Source organism: Epinephelus fuscoguttatus, linkage group LG16, assembly GCF_011397635.1.
Source record: "Epinephelus fuscoguttatus linkage group LG16, E.fuscoguttatus.final_Chr_v1".
Lineage (NCBI taxonomy): Eukaryota > Metazoa > Chordata > Actinopteri > Perciformes > Serranidae > Epinephelus > Epinephelus fuscoguttatus.
Window position 1 is genome coordinate 42,791,816 of NC_064767.1, and position 15,988 is coordinate 42,807,803.

The following is a 15,988-nucleotide window of genomic DNA, read 5'->3' on the forward strand; positions in this document are numbered from 1 at the left end:
AGATTTCCTTGTCAGGCCATCTCTGCAGTACTACAGTACTTCATTATAATGATGTTTTCTCATACTTTTTACTCATACTCATAAATATTGACACCTCTGCGATTTAGATATTGCACTTGGCCGTATGTGCTGTCAATATTTCAAGTAAATGTGCAGCCCAATTACAGTGTTAAGTTACCATACAAACATTGAATTTTATGCCTGTAACAGATGTATTTTTTTTTTATCTCTTTCTTGTCTATGTATCTTTTCAGTTTCTGTGGCTCCCAGTGAGGAGTATGAGGAGGTTCCTACAGTGAGCCAAGACAACAGCTCTCAACACTTATTTGGTAAGATTACACCGTACTGTAATTAATTAAGTTAGCACAAAGCATGACATGGCCCTGCGATAGTCTGGCGACCTGTCCAGGGTGTACCCTGCCTCTCGCCCACTGTCAGCTGGGATAGGCTCCAGCCCCCCCGTGACCCTCAAGAGGATGAAGCGGTTAGAAGAAGAAGAAGATGGAAAGCATGACATGAATGTTCATTTTATTTTATCTGTCTTTCAGACACTGAGATGCAGATGTTAAAGGACATTCTGACCTCATCAGAACAGCCATCGGAACAGCCTTCAACATCTTCATCGTGGAGCTTGCGCCAAACTGCAGCCCAGGATGAGTGGCGGAAAGCAAGGGCCCATCACATTGACTGTTTGCTGTTCTGCAACGAAGTTCCTGACAAGAAGTTGCAGCCATTGCACATCCCCTGCCATCATTCGCTGCAGAAACTGCATGCAAGATAAGTGGCTGTGTATGGAGTGTGACATACAAATACACACAAAGCTCACACTTCATAACAGGGACTCATGCATTGAGGGGATTTACAAGCCCATCAAGCCAACAGTGTGCTGTGACAAAAAGGATGGCATGTATTCACTTGTTAGTCAAGGTAATTTGTTAATCTTTTTTGGTAAAGTTGTTTTTTTGAGTCATGTTATTTTTCTTAAGTTCTAATCTTAATTGGATGCATTTTTAAGGCTTTTCCCTAATTATTAATCTTCTCATTTCAGAACGTCTATTGCCAACAGTGAGACCCTCCCAGATATGCAAATGTGACCCTGTAAACATCCCAGAGTCAGCTGGCAGAGCAGTCATTTTGGTTTGCATTAATGGTATGACCTGTAGATTTATATTTTAATTTTAATTTTTTGTCCCGGTGTGTGTCTCAAAATAACCAGCAATTTAATGTACTACTTGTTTTTAGGCCGGTATGATTTGCACATGCCAAATCTGCTGTGAAGATTCTGTCTGGCACAGTGGACACCTGACCGGGCAGCAACTGTGCATGCTGATACTTTGTTTTCAATGGATGTCTTCAGCACATTCAAAGAGATGAAAACTGTTGCCCCAAGTTTGTCAAGACAAGCATTTTTGCAGATGTTGGAGAGCAGGACTGTTCACTTTGGAAGGGTAAGTTCAGTCTGGATGAAAGTTGCCTGAAGTAGAGATAAGATAATATTAGTGTAGCTATTTCATTTTACTTTTTACTAATCAACAGGATGGGAAAATATATGGAGATGTCTTCCAACGAAGCTTCGTTGAATATACATTCTGCCTGTACCAATGTGACAGAATGGCCAACGTGGAACAGTTCACCTGCCCAGCATGTACACCGAACATGCTTGCCCTCTGTGCAGATGGCAACAGAAAACAATACCGATTTCGGCAGTCAAAAGGGTTAGTTGATTTACTTTGTAGTACATTTTGTAAAATAAACTGAAAAAATAATGTCTGAGGTTGATGAACATCATCTTTTTTCTTATCCCATTAAGGTCAGAGGAGCCATATTTTGATGGCACCTTTATCTGCAGAGACGCAGATGTCCACCATTTTGTTGAGTACGTCAGAGGCAAAATTAAAAGTGTTAGTAATGTTTGCAACTTTGCTTTAAATACGTTATGTGGCCAAAAATGACAATTGAGACAATTGAAAATTATGATTTTTCCATTATTTAATAGTTTTTGTATCTGTCAAGACCAGTTGGTGTCAGCTTATATAACACAAACTAGTATTATGTACTAGTATGAAAGTAAACTTTTAGTGTCTCAAATCACAAAGATGCCAGTTGATGTCACTCCATGTTCCTGATGGATAAAATAACTAATTTTGAGAAAATCACAGCTTTCAGTTTTAACCAGAAAATTTTTTCATGCAGACTACAGGGAGAGGAACCTGCGGAGCAAGTCAGTGGTCTGCTGCTCAAGAGACTGCAAGAAGAGCGAGCAAACTTGATGAAGAGGGGCTTGAGGTGGTTGTTTGCAGGCATGGAGTGTTGCTCAAGGCTCTCAATATGTACAGGGGAGAAATATTTGCCTATCCACTGCCCTTTTGTGGAGCTTCAGGCAACCACAAAAGGGCAGTTCTACTGCACAGATTTTGCCTGCAAATACTGGCCCTACAAGGAGAAGCTGGCAGCATCCATGATGGACCTCAGACCTTTACTGCAGATGAAGCCATTCCTGTCCGTCATGCATACCAAGGCCCATTCAACCAAGTGTGAGGAACTACATATTCTTCATCATACCATTTTAAATTGTAATTTGATTGTAATCAATTAATTGATTTGATTGGAATTTCATTACTTACTATAGTGTATATGAGGATAAGTTTCTTTGTGATTTGTTAGATCATCTGGAGTGGCAGAAACCAGGAGGGTGCAGGCACAACTGCAGGGGAGGAGGTGGAAATGGTAAACAGCTACCTTTATCGTTGTGCCCTCACCACCAAGTATATGACAAAATCTGGTGTTTCTTATTTATATCATATCATATCATATCATTAAACCTGTCTTTTATGCTTTCTTTTTTTCATTCTAATACTTTATCCAGTATGAGATAAAAGAAAGTTCGCGAAACTTGTAATATTCTCCTAATATTATAGTACATTAATAAAACTCAGTTTTGTCTTTAATTAGAGCTCAATTGTCAAAGCAATGTTGAACTGAAATACCATGACAATTAATGGCACTTTCCTGCTTCATATAATATGTGCTGTTAGAAAGCCAGGAATGACATGCTGACGATCCACACAAGTGGGTGGAACAGATGGAAGTAGGATGGCCTTCATCTTGCCTTGTCCAGCAGATACATCAAGGTATTGACCAGATACCCTGAGACAGGATCAGGTTTTTGACCACATTTATAAAGAACTAATGAACTTACATATTTGTTGAGCGTTTGGCCTTCAGATAAACTTAAACTTGAAACTCTGGATATTTACTACCAAAAAAACATCATTATGTTATTGTTTTTGTTGTTTTTTAAGATTCTGCTGGTTCCCGATGTGATGACCTTCAGCAGTCAATCAAACAAATGTTTCTTGGTGTACATAAAAAAAAGCCAGTCTTATTATCTTATACTCAGACTGGTATGTTGACACATCTAATGTTTTACTTATTTATACTTTATATTTACAATTTGCAGATTATTGGGATAATTTTTAGTTATAAAATGTCCTCTAGATTTTACAGATACAGGCTTATTATGCCTTTTCAGTGATTAGATTTACATTTTGATTTATTAATTGTTAATTCAGTTGTAAGTATTATTCATAACAGTATTACACACAACTTTCTGATATCTGCATACACAAACTTGTGCATTATGTTTTCTGTGGTTTGTAACTGTATAGACAGCAACAAAATTCGACACTTGCGACAAAGGAAAGTGGGAGAAGAGAAGAAAAAACTCCTGGAGACGATCAAGCTCTACAATGAGTAGGTACCACACGAGGAGCGGATTGATGTGGAGAAGGTGGAGAGCAGACTCTCTGTGGTAAGACCATGTCAATGTCTCTCTAAACCAATTGTTTGTGTGCCTGTGTGCATTATTAAACAAACTGATGATGTACTGTATATGCTGCTGTATATATACAGTTTCATTTTACGCTATTTCTTCTATAATGTTTGTACATATGTGTGTTTGAGTGTTAACTCACTCAAACACACATATGTACAAACATTACAGAAGAAATAGTGGTGTAATTGTACTAGTTGCATTTTTGATGCTGTCTGGGTCTATACTTTTTCAGTATCACAGTTGATAATAGAATGAGATAATGACAATGTTTATTTTAATTTTATTGGCATGATTTTCTTGTGAATAGTATTGCCAACGCATAGACTACATACTATATTTTGACTTCTGCAGGGACGCCTGCTATTAAGAACTTGCAGCTGAAACTTGGAACTTGTGTTGACGGGATGTTTTTTGTGTGACTTCAGGTTCCAGCAATATCCAGCAAGATTTTTGATGCATACATGTCAAAAGTGCGACTTGAAGAGGAAAAGGTCAAAAAAAGGTTATCCTGGTTAAGAACACTACAAATGTTTCCAAGTTTTTTTCTCACATGTGACTCCTACACAAACAATTGTATTGATTTTTTTGACCCCATGCCCTTTCCTCTAACACAGTGGTCTCAACCTTGAATAAAGGATAGGTTCAGACTTTTTGAGGTCTATTCCCCTTCAATGTCCAGTGTCCAATGTCATGCAGTGGAGGTCACATTTTCACCTCAATCCATCTAGTTCCACTGTACTGGAGGCACAGCTCAACTGCAACCCAGTTCAAGTCCACGGTGCCAAAATTTTTAATTTATTTCATTACAAAAACCCACCAGACTTTACAGCCAAAGATAATATGATGCTACGGAAGGTTCTCGTTACAAAATGGAGCAGAAACCTTTATTCACTGTTCCTAAATTCCCTCTTTGTTAGGATAATTTTCTCAGTGAAAGATATCTCCAGGTTAGCATCGGTTGGTCTTGCTAGTTGATATCCTAACAAGGAGGAAATTAAGCCACAGTGACTCTTCACCACTAAAAGGTGTTGAGAGCTCAAACTCCATTCCAACACACCCAGGCTGTCACTTTGAGACCCTTTGGTGTGGCATTTTAAATTGCTTGTGGCAGAATCTAAATGATCTGTCATTCTTCAGAAAAGAGAGTTTATGACTAGCTGAATAGCACAAACTTATTTGAAATATTTGTAATATCTTTCATATTTATTTCCAGGAAGTTCTCGTGAAGAGGGGCATCGTGGGCTACTGTGTCTTCTTCAGAAAAGGCTTGCAGATGTGGAGGAAAAGTTCCAAGTCGTATGCTCAAGTTACAGCCAGGCTTTGGGACCAAATGCTGGTTCTCTGCTGGTGGATGGACCCAAGGAGATACTGGAGGACCATAAAGAATTTGATTATGAAAGTTCAGATGACAGTGATTTTGAGGCAGTGTAAATCACTGCTTCTCAGTCTTCAGTCCGTCATACTAAACTCCTCTATCAAGCTACATGAAAATGTTTCGCCAGTAAGTCTCACATTGTAATGCATTTTTTTTTTATCACCTGTGATGTGAAAACATAAGCTTTACACACAGTCAGAGAAAGTAAAAGTGTGTGTCCTCTTTTAGTTCAGTTGTAACAAATTCCAGTTTGCCACGGAGCTTATCTCCCTGGACTTTTGCAGGGGGTCACCTGCCCCGCATCCTCCGTGCTCCTTCATGCCATGAAAAATAAGGATTCAAAACTAGAGTTGATGATTGGTGGATGTGTTCTGTGAGTTTTACTTTGTTTTGTCTAGTTAGAATGAAGCTAGTGATAATGACTAAAAATACAGCTTTGCAAAGGGAGTCTGGTTAGTTAAGAGCAATAAAATAACTGTTTCTGAAAAAAAGTATCTTACTCTATTAGGTATATTCCTGCCACAATCCTTTCCATTACATTGTTAGACATGTATACAAACAATCTGGGTCTGTCAGTGACAAAGACAAGCACAAGCAAAAAAAAAAAAAAAAAAAAAATCATCAGTTAACCACCAGCACGTTATTATGTAAGGGATAATGTAGAGCGAGCCGGTCACTATAGAGAAATAAACCCCGACAGGGTGATGCAGGACCCCTCCGCTTCGCGTCGGGGTCCTGCATCACCCTGAAGGGGTTTATTTCTCTATAGTGACCGGCTCGCTCTACATTATCCCGCTTATTACACGGCTACTCACTAAAGAAATCAAAAGTTTGACATCAAATGCTTATCTAAATATGATTTTATTGATTTACAAAAGTTTTCATTGCATCCGCTTGAAAAAATAGTCCGTTCCTTTCTACGGTTGAAACAGTAACGGAAAGCAACGGTAACTCTGAAGCGAAGATTAGCTTATTTGTAATTCACATTAAACTGAACGCTTTCCATTGATTGTGACGTGGACAAGGTGAATGGGGCCCTTGGGAATATTGATGCTGACGTCTCTGTCCTCATTCATGTCCATATTTCCTCCCTGCTGTGGCCCTGCAGCTGACATACCTAGAAACAGTTTTTCACCGTTACAACTGCTCTCAATATTATCTCATCACTAACGCTTTAAGAGAGGCACTCACCCGATCTGCTGCTGCTGCCAGAATTAGAGGACAGGATCTTGCTCCACTTTTCCCGATCTGTACTGGTCGGAGCCCAGTAGCTTCTCAGACTGCTCTCACATCTGTGCCCTGTCACAGACATAATCTCCCTACTTGCCAGACCTGCCTGAGAGAGGAGGTGGACAGCTGTGCTCCTCAAGCTGTGATTTGTGTATCTCTTAGAAAGCCCGGCTGCCTGGCTGATTTGGGGTAACATTTGCCCGAGGTAATTGTGCCCCATGGGTTCACGAGAGTACCACACTGCTTGCCTCTTCAGTAGCTGTTGATCCTTTCTTAGTGGATGAAGGTAAAACGCTTCAGCGTCGGGAGGGCACAGGGATAGATATTTCTTGAAACTGGCAACGGGGCAGTTTGGATTGTCAGGCTCAGCAACAGAGGCGGCTTTACACAGGGGCCAACAGGGGCCAGTGCCCCTGTAAAATTACTCCTGGCCCCTGTTGTGGCCCCTGTGCTGAACAGATAATATGTGTATTAATTTCTTACGGCGACATGCGCTGGCTCGAAGATCGGAACTAACACGACGGAACGTTCTACACGGACTCCTTAAAGCGCTACACACACACCGTGCGTTCCCTGCAAACTTTGGATGTGAGAGCTAACAGCGAGCAGCCCTGCCCCTGCATGTATTGCTGCAAAGAGGCGAAGGTAAGGAAAACGATTCAGTTTCGTAACGTCAGTTTTTGCACATGTTTGTGTTTTACTGATGTTGTTCACTACAATAATAAAATCGGTTTTTATTGCGCTTAATCACGCCTTGGTCCTGCTATGTTTGTGAATAAGCAAAGCCATTGAAGTCAGTGAACATGATGTCATGTTCACCAAGTAGCTTTATCTTTCTTAAAAGTCCGTTGTACAGCGATGAGTAACTTAATAATGGGTGAAATAACCGACAGGATTTAGCCTACTTGCTTAATGAAAACTTGAATGGCCTTGTGAGACGTAGATGTTAATCCTCTCCGTTTTCTTTTTAGTAGGCTATCATCATGAAAAGGAGCAAGAAGGACATTATGTCCTTTTTTGCCCCAGTAGGCAAAAAACATAGAGAGAGTGAGGGAGATGAAGGTCATGAAAGAGCTCAGGAGCAGGAGGAGATAGAGCCAGAGGAGGAGAGAGAACCAGAGGAGGAGAGAGAGCCAGAGGAGGAGAGAGAGCCAGAGGAGGATTTTGGAGAGGTGGAAAGTGAGGCATCTGAGAGGCAATCTGAGAGTGAGGAGGAAGACATTCGGGCTCAGATAGAGGGACAGAATGAGGGACAACCAGATTCACCTTGCATGTCAAGCACAGCACCATCAGGTTTGTGAGGTTGAACAAATGTGTGTGTGTGTAAGCAGTGTAGGCCTAATTACAATTCATATACCCTGTCCATGTAAAGTGTTAAGTCTGTCTGTAAATAATTAATAAATAGACCAGATAAATTAAGAATGATAAAATAATGTTGTTCTCAGTTGCACTCTCATGTTTACTGTATTCATCTGTTTCAGATATTAGCAAGTGCAGGGACGACAGTCCTGTGCAACCACACCTGAAGACCTTCCCTACCACATTAATGGGGGACAGGAGGCGCAGTTTCAGAGCCCGTTGGTATGGAATCCACCCCTGGATTGAATACTCTGTGGTGAAGGACTCAGTGTTCTGTTATGCATGCCGCCATTTTAGCCCAGCAAAAGCATCAGCAACTGTGTTTGACTCACCATTGGGTTTTAGAAACTGGAAAAGGCGACTGAAAGAGAGGGAGGTTTTTCAGTGCATACAAAATCTGATAGGCACAAGCAAGCAATGATTGCATGGAGGGATTATCAGAGGGCTGTCAAAACGAATGCAACACTTGCAAATGTCCTTAATAAGGAGCACACTAAACAAGTGAAAGAAAACAGAGAGTACATTAAAACAATTGGTGAAGTGCTGTTGCTTACAGCTAGACAAAACATAACACAGAGAGGACATGATGAATCTGAGGAATCTATCAACAAAGGCAACTTCAGAGAAATTCTTGATACAATTGCCCATCATGATGCACTTGTTAAACATAGATTGACCACCATTCATAATGCAAAATATACAAGCAAAACAATTCAGAATGAGGTGCTGGATTGTTTGGCTGAAATGGTCCAGTCAGAAATCACTGAAGAAGTAAAAAATAGTGAATTCTTCAGCGTCATGGCAGATGAAACAAAAGATGTGTCAAAGAAAGAACAGATTTCTTTTGTACTCCGTTACTATTACAATGGAGCCATCAAGGAGAGTTTTCTTCATTTTGAATGTGCAGAGAGACTTGATGCTGCAGGGCTTACAGAAAAAATAGTCCACTTATTGGAACGTCACGGGCTTGACTATAAAAAACACCTTATAGGCCAAGCATATGATGGCGCAGCCGTGATGAGTGGGAAACATTCAGGGGTGCAGGCGAGAATCAGAGAGCATGCAAAATATGCCTTCTACGTTCATTGCAGTGCACACTGTCTGAATTTAGTGCTAGTTGATGCTGTCAAAGCTGTCCCAGAGGCAGAGGAATTCTTTGCTTTGTTACAGAGTCTCTATGTTTTCACTTCTGGATCATATGTACACTCCAAATGGCTGACTGTACAAAGGGAGATGTATGGCAGCACAAGAGAGCTCCAACAATTAAGTGACACACGATGGGCATGTCGCTTTCTAGCTCTAACTAACATAATGGATAGATTACCTGCTCTTAAACGGGTGCTGCAAGAGGTGGCACAAGAGCGCAGAGGAGAAAAATCTTCTGAGGCCCGTGGTCTTCTGGCCCAGATTGACTTTGAATTTGTTGTGCATCTAGTTACACTTCGTAAATTGTTTGGGGAAACAAAGCTTCTTTCTGATATGCTCCAGTCACCAACCGTTGACCTTTCAAGAGCTGTTGAGTTAGTTGAAGCTTTAGCTCAGACTTTGAATGATTTCAGGCAGGAGTCATTCTTTGATAGCTTATGGGGTGAAGTGTTGAGTATTTGTGAGCAGTGTGATGCTGCCACACAGTCAGTGGCAAAACGGCAAAGAAAGCTAAGCTCCAGACTCTGTGAATATCACATACTAGGCACTGTTGGTCAGAGGGAGCTAGACTGTGACAAAGAAACATTTCGGACTTCATTTTTCTATCCTGTCGTTGATTGCATGCTTAGTGAATTAAGCAAACGTTTCTCAAAGACCAATTGTGAGCTGATGTGTAGTATCCGATCTCTCAACCCCAAAAGTGATGCATTTTTAAAAGACACCACTTTGTTTGAGTTTGGTCGTTTGTATGATGCTAATATTGATGACCTGAGACATGAGCTGCATCAATTTAAGAGACTTTTAGAAAGAAAAGTACAGGGTGGTGTGATTGAGAAGCCATCAGACACAGTAGCATTGACACGCTTCACTGAGCCATATAAAGAAGTATTTGTTGAGCTCTTTAGACTATGCAAAATAGCTGTGGCACTCCCAGTGAGTTCCGCCTCTTGTGAGCGGAGATTCTCCACCTTGAAACTGGTGAAGACCTACCTCCGGTCCACCATTAGTGATGAGCGTCTAAGCAATCTTGGGGTGCTCAGCATTGAATCTAGAAGGTCAAAGGCTTTGAACCTTGATGCATTTGTAGACCATTTCTCAAGGAGTCACAATCGCAGAATCTTGTTGTTGTAATGTTTCAGCCTACTGTGCTGCAAATGCTATAAGGTAGACCACTGTATGTGAATTTTCTTTCTATTGTTCCGGGTTACTATACATAAAGATAGTGTAATTGTACAGATAAAAGTGTTATTGTGCAGATAAAAGTGTTATTGTTCAGATATAAGTGGCATTCTATACAGATAAAAGTGTTATTGTACAGATATAAGTGTCATTCTGTACAGGTAAAAGTGTTATTGTGCAGATAAAAGTGCTATTGTGCAGATAAAAGTGTTATTGTGCAGACATAAGTGTTATTGTGCAGATGTAAGTGTCATTCTGAACGGAGAAAAGTGTTATTGTACAGATAAAAGTATTATTGTGCAGATATAAGTGTTATTGTGCAGATATAAGTGTCATTCTATACAGATAAAAGTGTAATTGTACAGATATAAGTGTTATTGTGCAGATAAAAGTGTTATTGTTCAGATATAAGTGTTATTGTGCAGATGTAAGTGTCATTCTGAACGGAGAAAAGTGTTATTGTACAGATAAAAGTATTATTGTGCAGATATAAGTGGCATTCTATACAGATAAAAGTGTTATTGTACAGATATAAGTGTCATTCTGTACAGGTAAAAGTGTTATTGTGCAGATAAAAGTGCTATTGTGCAGATAAAAGTGTTATTGTGCAGATATAAGTGTTATTGTGCAGATGTAAGTGTCATTCTGTACAGATAAAAGTGTTATTGTGCAGATAAAAGTATTATTGTGCAGATATAAGTGTTATTGTGCAGATGTAAGTGTCATTCTGTACAGATAAAAGTGTTATTGTACAGATAAAAGTGTTATTGTGCAGATAAAAGTGTTATTCTGCAGATGTAAGTGTCATTCTGAACGGATAAAAGTGTCATTGTACAGATATAAGACAAACATTCATAAAATAATGTGTTTTGTTTTGTTTTTAAATAAACTAATCATTTTGAACGCATCAATATTTCCCTCTTTTGTCCTTATATGTGCCCCCCTAAAAGAACAATGGCCCCACCTCGGCCCCCCCGGTAATTCTGGTCTAGAGCCGCCCCTGCTCAGCAAAGATGCATCCTCTGTAATTTTCTTTGCATGGATCTTTGGCATCTTTGTGGTTTTTTGTCTCAGCGTTGTGGGCGAGAGAAATATACTCGTTACCATTCTCATCCTCTTTCACAATGAAAGAGTCTCTTGTCAGGTCTCGATTGCCTTCTCTCCCCCGTCTTGCGAGATGCAGCTGTACATCAAACCACACTTTTCGGACCAGTCCGACCGCTGTGTGTGGGGACAACGCCTCTGAGCACCTGAGGAGCCGCAAATCTGTTGCTGAGATGGGAGGGTGATGCTGGCTGACGTCTTTCCCGTTTTTACGGAGGGTTTTAATGACTGATTTAAATACCCCGTTGCTGGACTTGAAAGTAGCACAGTTCATAATATCAAATTTTGAGAAATGTCGAGATATCCCAGCCCTAATTGCAATGTAACTGGCAACTGAGTAGGTCTTGCCGCTGGAGTTTTGAACAGATGCATAAAATGATCGCAGCACCTGGTTGAGGTTTTCTGCGGAATAACTGTCAAAGTTTGTTGACATTTTCTTTTCAATTAGCCAGTCTTTAAACACACTCATGGCCCATGCCGTGTTCCGTTTTGTATTAACTTCATGTTTGTCTTCCTCAATTTTGTCAATTTCGGTGTCATCTAATTCCTTGTGTCTTTTCACCTCTCTTTCTTTCTCTTCGCTGGTTTCCTCTCTTCTTCTTTTCTTTACCGGGGACTGGTCAGCCATCAACCATGAATCCAATGTTTCGTTTTCTCCAAATATATTAAAATTGATTTTGGAAAAATATTCCATTTTTGATGGAGCAACAGAAAACAACAGAAAATTAACGATTTCTTGCCGCAGGTATAAACGTCTTTCTGCGGATTGATACGACATGACGTGATTCGCCCGAATCGATCAGAAGCGTCCTTAACAACGGTCTGCTATTCATAGCAACGGTCTGCTATTCAGAAATAACAGACCGTAGAATGTTGTAATTGACCAATCAGGATCGAGCATTTGACAATGCCGTGTAATAAATGTTTATAATTCCTCAATGAAATGTTCTCCTTGTGCATTTCTTTAAAGTTCTGTCATACTCCAGTAGAATGTCTTTCATGGTGACAGTGTTACTAATTTTTGGAATGAAACATTTATATATGTCACTACATGAAATACTTTCCAAAACATGACATATGATCAATATCCATAGTTGAGTGTGAGTGTTTATTGTTGTCATTACTGCTGTTTCTTGTACCAACAAAAGGAACTCATTTGCCACGCCATCAAGTAACTATAAAACTGTTACAGGGCATGGAAACTAGTTGATACTGAGGTGTTTTGTTTTTCTCTGTTCATTCATTCATTCATCTTCTAACCGCTTCATCCTCTTGAGGGTCGCGGGGGGGCTGGAGCCTATCCCAGCTACATCGGGCGAGAGGCAGGGTACACCCTGGACAGGTCGCCAGACTATCGCAGGGCTGACACATAGAGACAAACAACCATTCACGCTCACATTCACACCTATGGACAATTTAGAGTTACCAATTAACCAATTGTCTTTGGACTGTGGGAGGAAGCCGGAGTGCCCGGAGAGAACCCACGCTGACACGGGGAGAACATGCAAACTCCACACAGAAGGGCTCCCACGCCCGGGATCGAACCGGCAACCCTCTTGCTAACCACCACACCACTGTGCCGCCCTGTTTTTCTCTGTTTTCTTCAAAATAAAATAAGTATGTGAAATTGCTGATTGTTGATCATTTTTTATCTTAATAACAGTGTAATCCATTTATGTTCAGAATATTTAAGTTAAAGACTCAAGAAGACACAAGAACACAAATTTATTATTTCATCATTTTAATTGTTGCCACAAATAAATAATGATAAAAAACAGCAACAACTATCAGCATCATTATAACATCAATAACAATAACAACAACAACTATTATTATTATTATTATTACTACGTAAGACAAGATATGCAGCTGGAGTCATTCATGTCTAGAAGGGAACTCCTGATTTGTGAAACTCTCGCGAGATTTGCATACGTTGTTCCTTCATTATGCACCAAGAACTATATAATTATGTTTTATAATGTACCAACGCTGTAATTAAAATCTGAATAGATTAAGGGACAAAAAAACGAGTGTGCAGGAATAGAGAAAGATCATAGTTTGTGCTCCAATGATAACTCACCAGGTGTTTCTGTTGAACCATTACTTCTGTGTCTGCGTACAAACTATGCGCCAATGGCAAAAACGGTTACCTTAGCAATGAGCACAACCCTTCCAAAAAACCCTATGTGGGTAATAATTACTATCATAATACAATGTTTATTGCTCTGAATTCATACAACAAGTATGCTTTTGCATTAGCATGTCTGTTTGGATGTTAGTAGTGACTTTAGTACTTTTTAAAACCCTAATTGCTTACAACCCGAGTTTGCAACCCGGAAGAACTACATATTTAACAGACTTTCGTGTCACTTTGTAATGCGTAGCAATAGGGAATTGTAGTTTTGTTTTGAAAATGACTGTTTCTCATAAGTGGTGGCCTGCAATATAAAATTGACAGTGCACCGGGGGGTTGGGCAGATGGGGAACACTGCTGTTTGGGCAGATTAAAAAAAATGTGATGATAATTTGGTGAAATTCAGTTTTTACCATATTTTGGGATGCCCCCTATTGGTGATCACACCAAAATATAGCACACATGATAGAAGAGTTCAAGACCTTTGTATAACAGTTGGTCCTATGATTATAGTCCATTCTGTTGCTGAATTGTAAGACTTACAAAATGCACCAAAGTCAAATTTCAGAGGTCAATATCTCAAAGCAGGAGCTACATAGAGCCCTCAGACTGTCATGATATTACTGTCCTGATCACAACCTTTCTGGTGATGTGTTTGGTTTAATCCTATGACAAAGTTTTAATTTTCACCCCTTGGCCCCATCCCTTGTGTCAGGCATGCATTTCAGAGAGACATGGAGGATGAAATGCAGAAACTTGATTAACATTTGATTTTGAGGACATGATCAAATTCCTAAATGATAATGTTGAGCACTTGTACATTGTACAATCTGCTCCAAAATTACTTGTTAGTGGCAATGTCTATGGACTGGACACACTTACTGTATGAATTAGGGGAAATGTGTAAAACACCCAAACACACAGAATGAGTGCTGTGGGGAAAATATTGGTTATTGTGCTCAAGACCACCTAAACTTAGAGCAAGACTAGATCAGTCCCACTCTACATAATACACTCAACAAAATGTGAAGCATTCAAACCATAAGCACTTAAGGTTAGAGCTGCAACTATTAATCGATTGGTAATCAAATATGAAATTAATCTAGTATTTTTTTAATAAATATAAAACATACAAATTCTGAATTCAGCTTTCTAATATGTCAGTAGTTCCTGGTTTCTTTACTCCTTTCTAACAGTAAACTGAATGTCTCTGAGTTGTGAACAAAACAGGACATTTGAGGACGTCATCTTGTACTTTGGAAAACACTGATCAGCTTTTTTCACCATTTTATGAGATTTCATGGATCAACAAATGATTGATTAATTGAGGAAATAATTGACAGATTAATCAATAATGAAAATAATTGTTAGTTGAAACCCTACTTTATTTATCATATATAAGTGTGTTTACAAATTGTTTGAAATTACAAACGACTCAAGATATTGGTTGCATTTGAAACAGGAAGTTTGACATCAAATCATAGTAAATTTCAAACCTGTTAATATATTGCCCAAACCTAATAAGCCACAACCCCTTACAAAGACATATACAGCCATGATGAAAACTTACAAAAATGAATGTCAAATCAAATTTACAAACAGTAAAACACACCTTTCCTTTTCCGTGTTCTGTGTGCTGGGGATCCTGTCAGGGCTGCAGGTGGTCCTGCTGAGGCTGCTAAGATTCCACTTTGGGCTGCGTGGTCAGTGGTGGCGTGGTCAGTGACGGCCTGGTCAGTGGTGGTGTGGTCAGTATTGGCGTGGTCAGTGACGGCCTGGTCAGTGTTAGCTAGGTCATTGGTGGCATGGTCAGTGGTGGTGTGGTCAGTGGTGGCGTGGTCACTGGGGCCACTGAGACTTCTGGGGGATCAAGGGCCACTGGTACTGGAGGGTCTGGTGAGGCCACTGGTGGTCCAGCTAGGGGATCAACTCGGGTTGATGAGGGTTCACTCTGTATGTGGCCATTCTGAACGGAAAACATATTAAATTCATAAAGCTTAATACTACATTAAACAAGCCTTTACAGAATGATAAGAGGTTATTGAGATCACATAGTTTATACTTAGTCTCAGTTTTCTTTTTGTAGTTATTCTGGTACAAAATCTGTGAGCAACGCTGGTAAATTACTGTACTCAAAACATGTAGGATAAATATATGGTGTGGTCACTGGGGCCACTGAGACTGCTCGGGGATCAAGGGCCACTGGTACCTGAGGGTCTGGTGAAGCCAGTGGTGTTCTAGCTGGGGAATCAACTGGGGTAGATGAGGGTTCGCCCAGTTGTCCTGTGGCGTCTTGTGGTAACCAGCCTCCATTGGAAAATAAGTAATTTAAGTTACATTGCATAATTTGCTAAGAAAAAAAATGTATACAGTTATATAAACAGAATCCCTCAAAATCATCACTTATGACCCACTTAGAACATTTCTGGGCTTCAGCCTCTTTAGCAGTGATTAGCCCCCAGTCAATACAGTGCACAGATTCTGAGGTCAGAACTTAGTGGCAAACAGTCAGATCACACATCAGTCTTTTTGAGTGGACACAAACAGCATATAGGATTGTCTCGTCTGTATTCACAGACTGGCAATGGGCCTATATATTTCTGCTTTAGAATGTAACAGCTGTGAA

General features: G+C 40.0%; 2 protein-coding genes and 1 long non-coding RNA gene across 3 annotated transcripts; all 3 read left to right on the plus strand.

Annotated features, from left to right (window-relative positions):
- The first annotated feature begins 1,339 nt into the window (after nt 1–1,339).
- LOC125904015 (uncharacterized) lies at nt 1,340–2,656 on the plus strand. The gene is made up of 4 exons (XM_049601279.1): nt 1,340–1,448; nt 1,537–1,715; nt 1,811–1,901; nt 2,194–2,656. Exons 1-4 carry the CDS (start codon nt 1,344–1,346, stop codon nt 2,536–2,538), a joined length of 720 nt encoding a protein of 239 aa, XP_049457236.1. The 5' UTR covers nt 1,340–1,343; the 3' UTR covers nt 2,539–2,656.
- A 398-nt stretch (nt 2,657–3,054) lies between these two features.
- On the plus strand, nt 3,055–4,336 carry LOC125904060 (uncharacterized). Its single transcript, XR_007451377.1, has 3 exons — nt 3,055–3,131; nt 3,669–3,811; nt 4,261–4,336. It is a non-coding gene; the product is annotated as an uncharacterized LOC125904060 (long non-coding RNA).
- A 3,047-nt stretch (nt 4,337–7,383) lies between these two features.
- LOC125903190 (uncharacterized) lies at nt 7,384–8,220 on the plus strand. Its single transcript, XM_049599946.1, has 2 exons — nt 7,384–7,733; nt 7,922–8,220. The coding sequence occupies exons 1-2, from the start codon at nt 7,424–7,426 to the stop codon at nt 8,218–8,220; spliced, it is 609 nt and encodes a 202-aa protein (XP_049455903.1). The 5' UTR covers nt 7,384–7,423.
- Nucleotides 8,221–15,988: the final 7,768 nt, after the last annotated feature.

Bases quoted from the DNA above. Each gene is read 5' to 3' on its own strand.
- LOC125904015 (XM_049601279.1), top strand. From the start codon at position 1,344: ATGGATGTCTTCAGCACATTCAAAGAGATGAAAACTGTTGCCCCAAGT. The intron at 1,449-1,536 runs GTAAGTTCAGTC...ACTAATCAACAG, and splicing joins GGACTGTTCACTTTGGAAGG to GATGGGAAAATATATGGAGA. The intron at 1,902-2,193 runs GTTAGTAATGTT...TTTTTCATGCAG, and splicing joins TCAGAGGCAAAATTAAAAGT to ACTACAGGGAGAGGAACCTG.
- LOC125903190 (XM_049599946.1), top strand. From the start codon at position 7,424: ATGAAAAGGAGCAAGAAGGACATTATGTCCTTTTTTGCCCCAGTAGGC. The intron at 7,734-7,921 runs GTTTGTGAGGTT...CATCTGTTTCAG, and splicing joins GTCAAGCACAGCACCATCAG to ATATTAGCAAGTGCAGGGAC.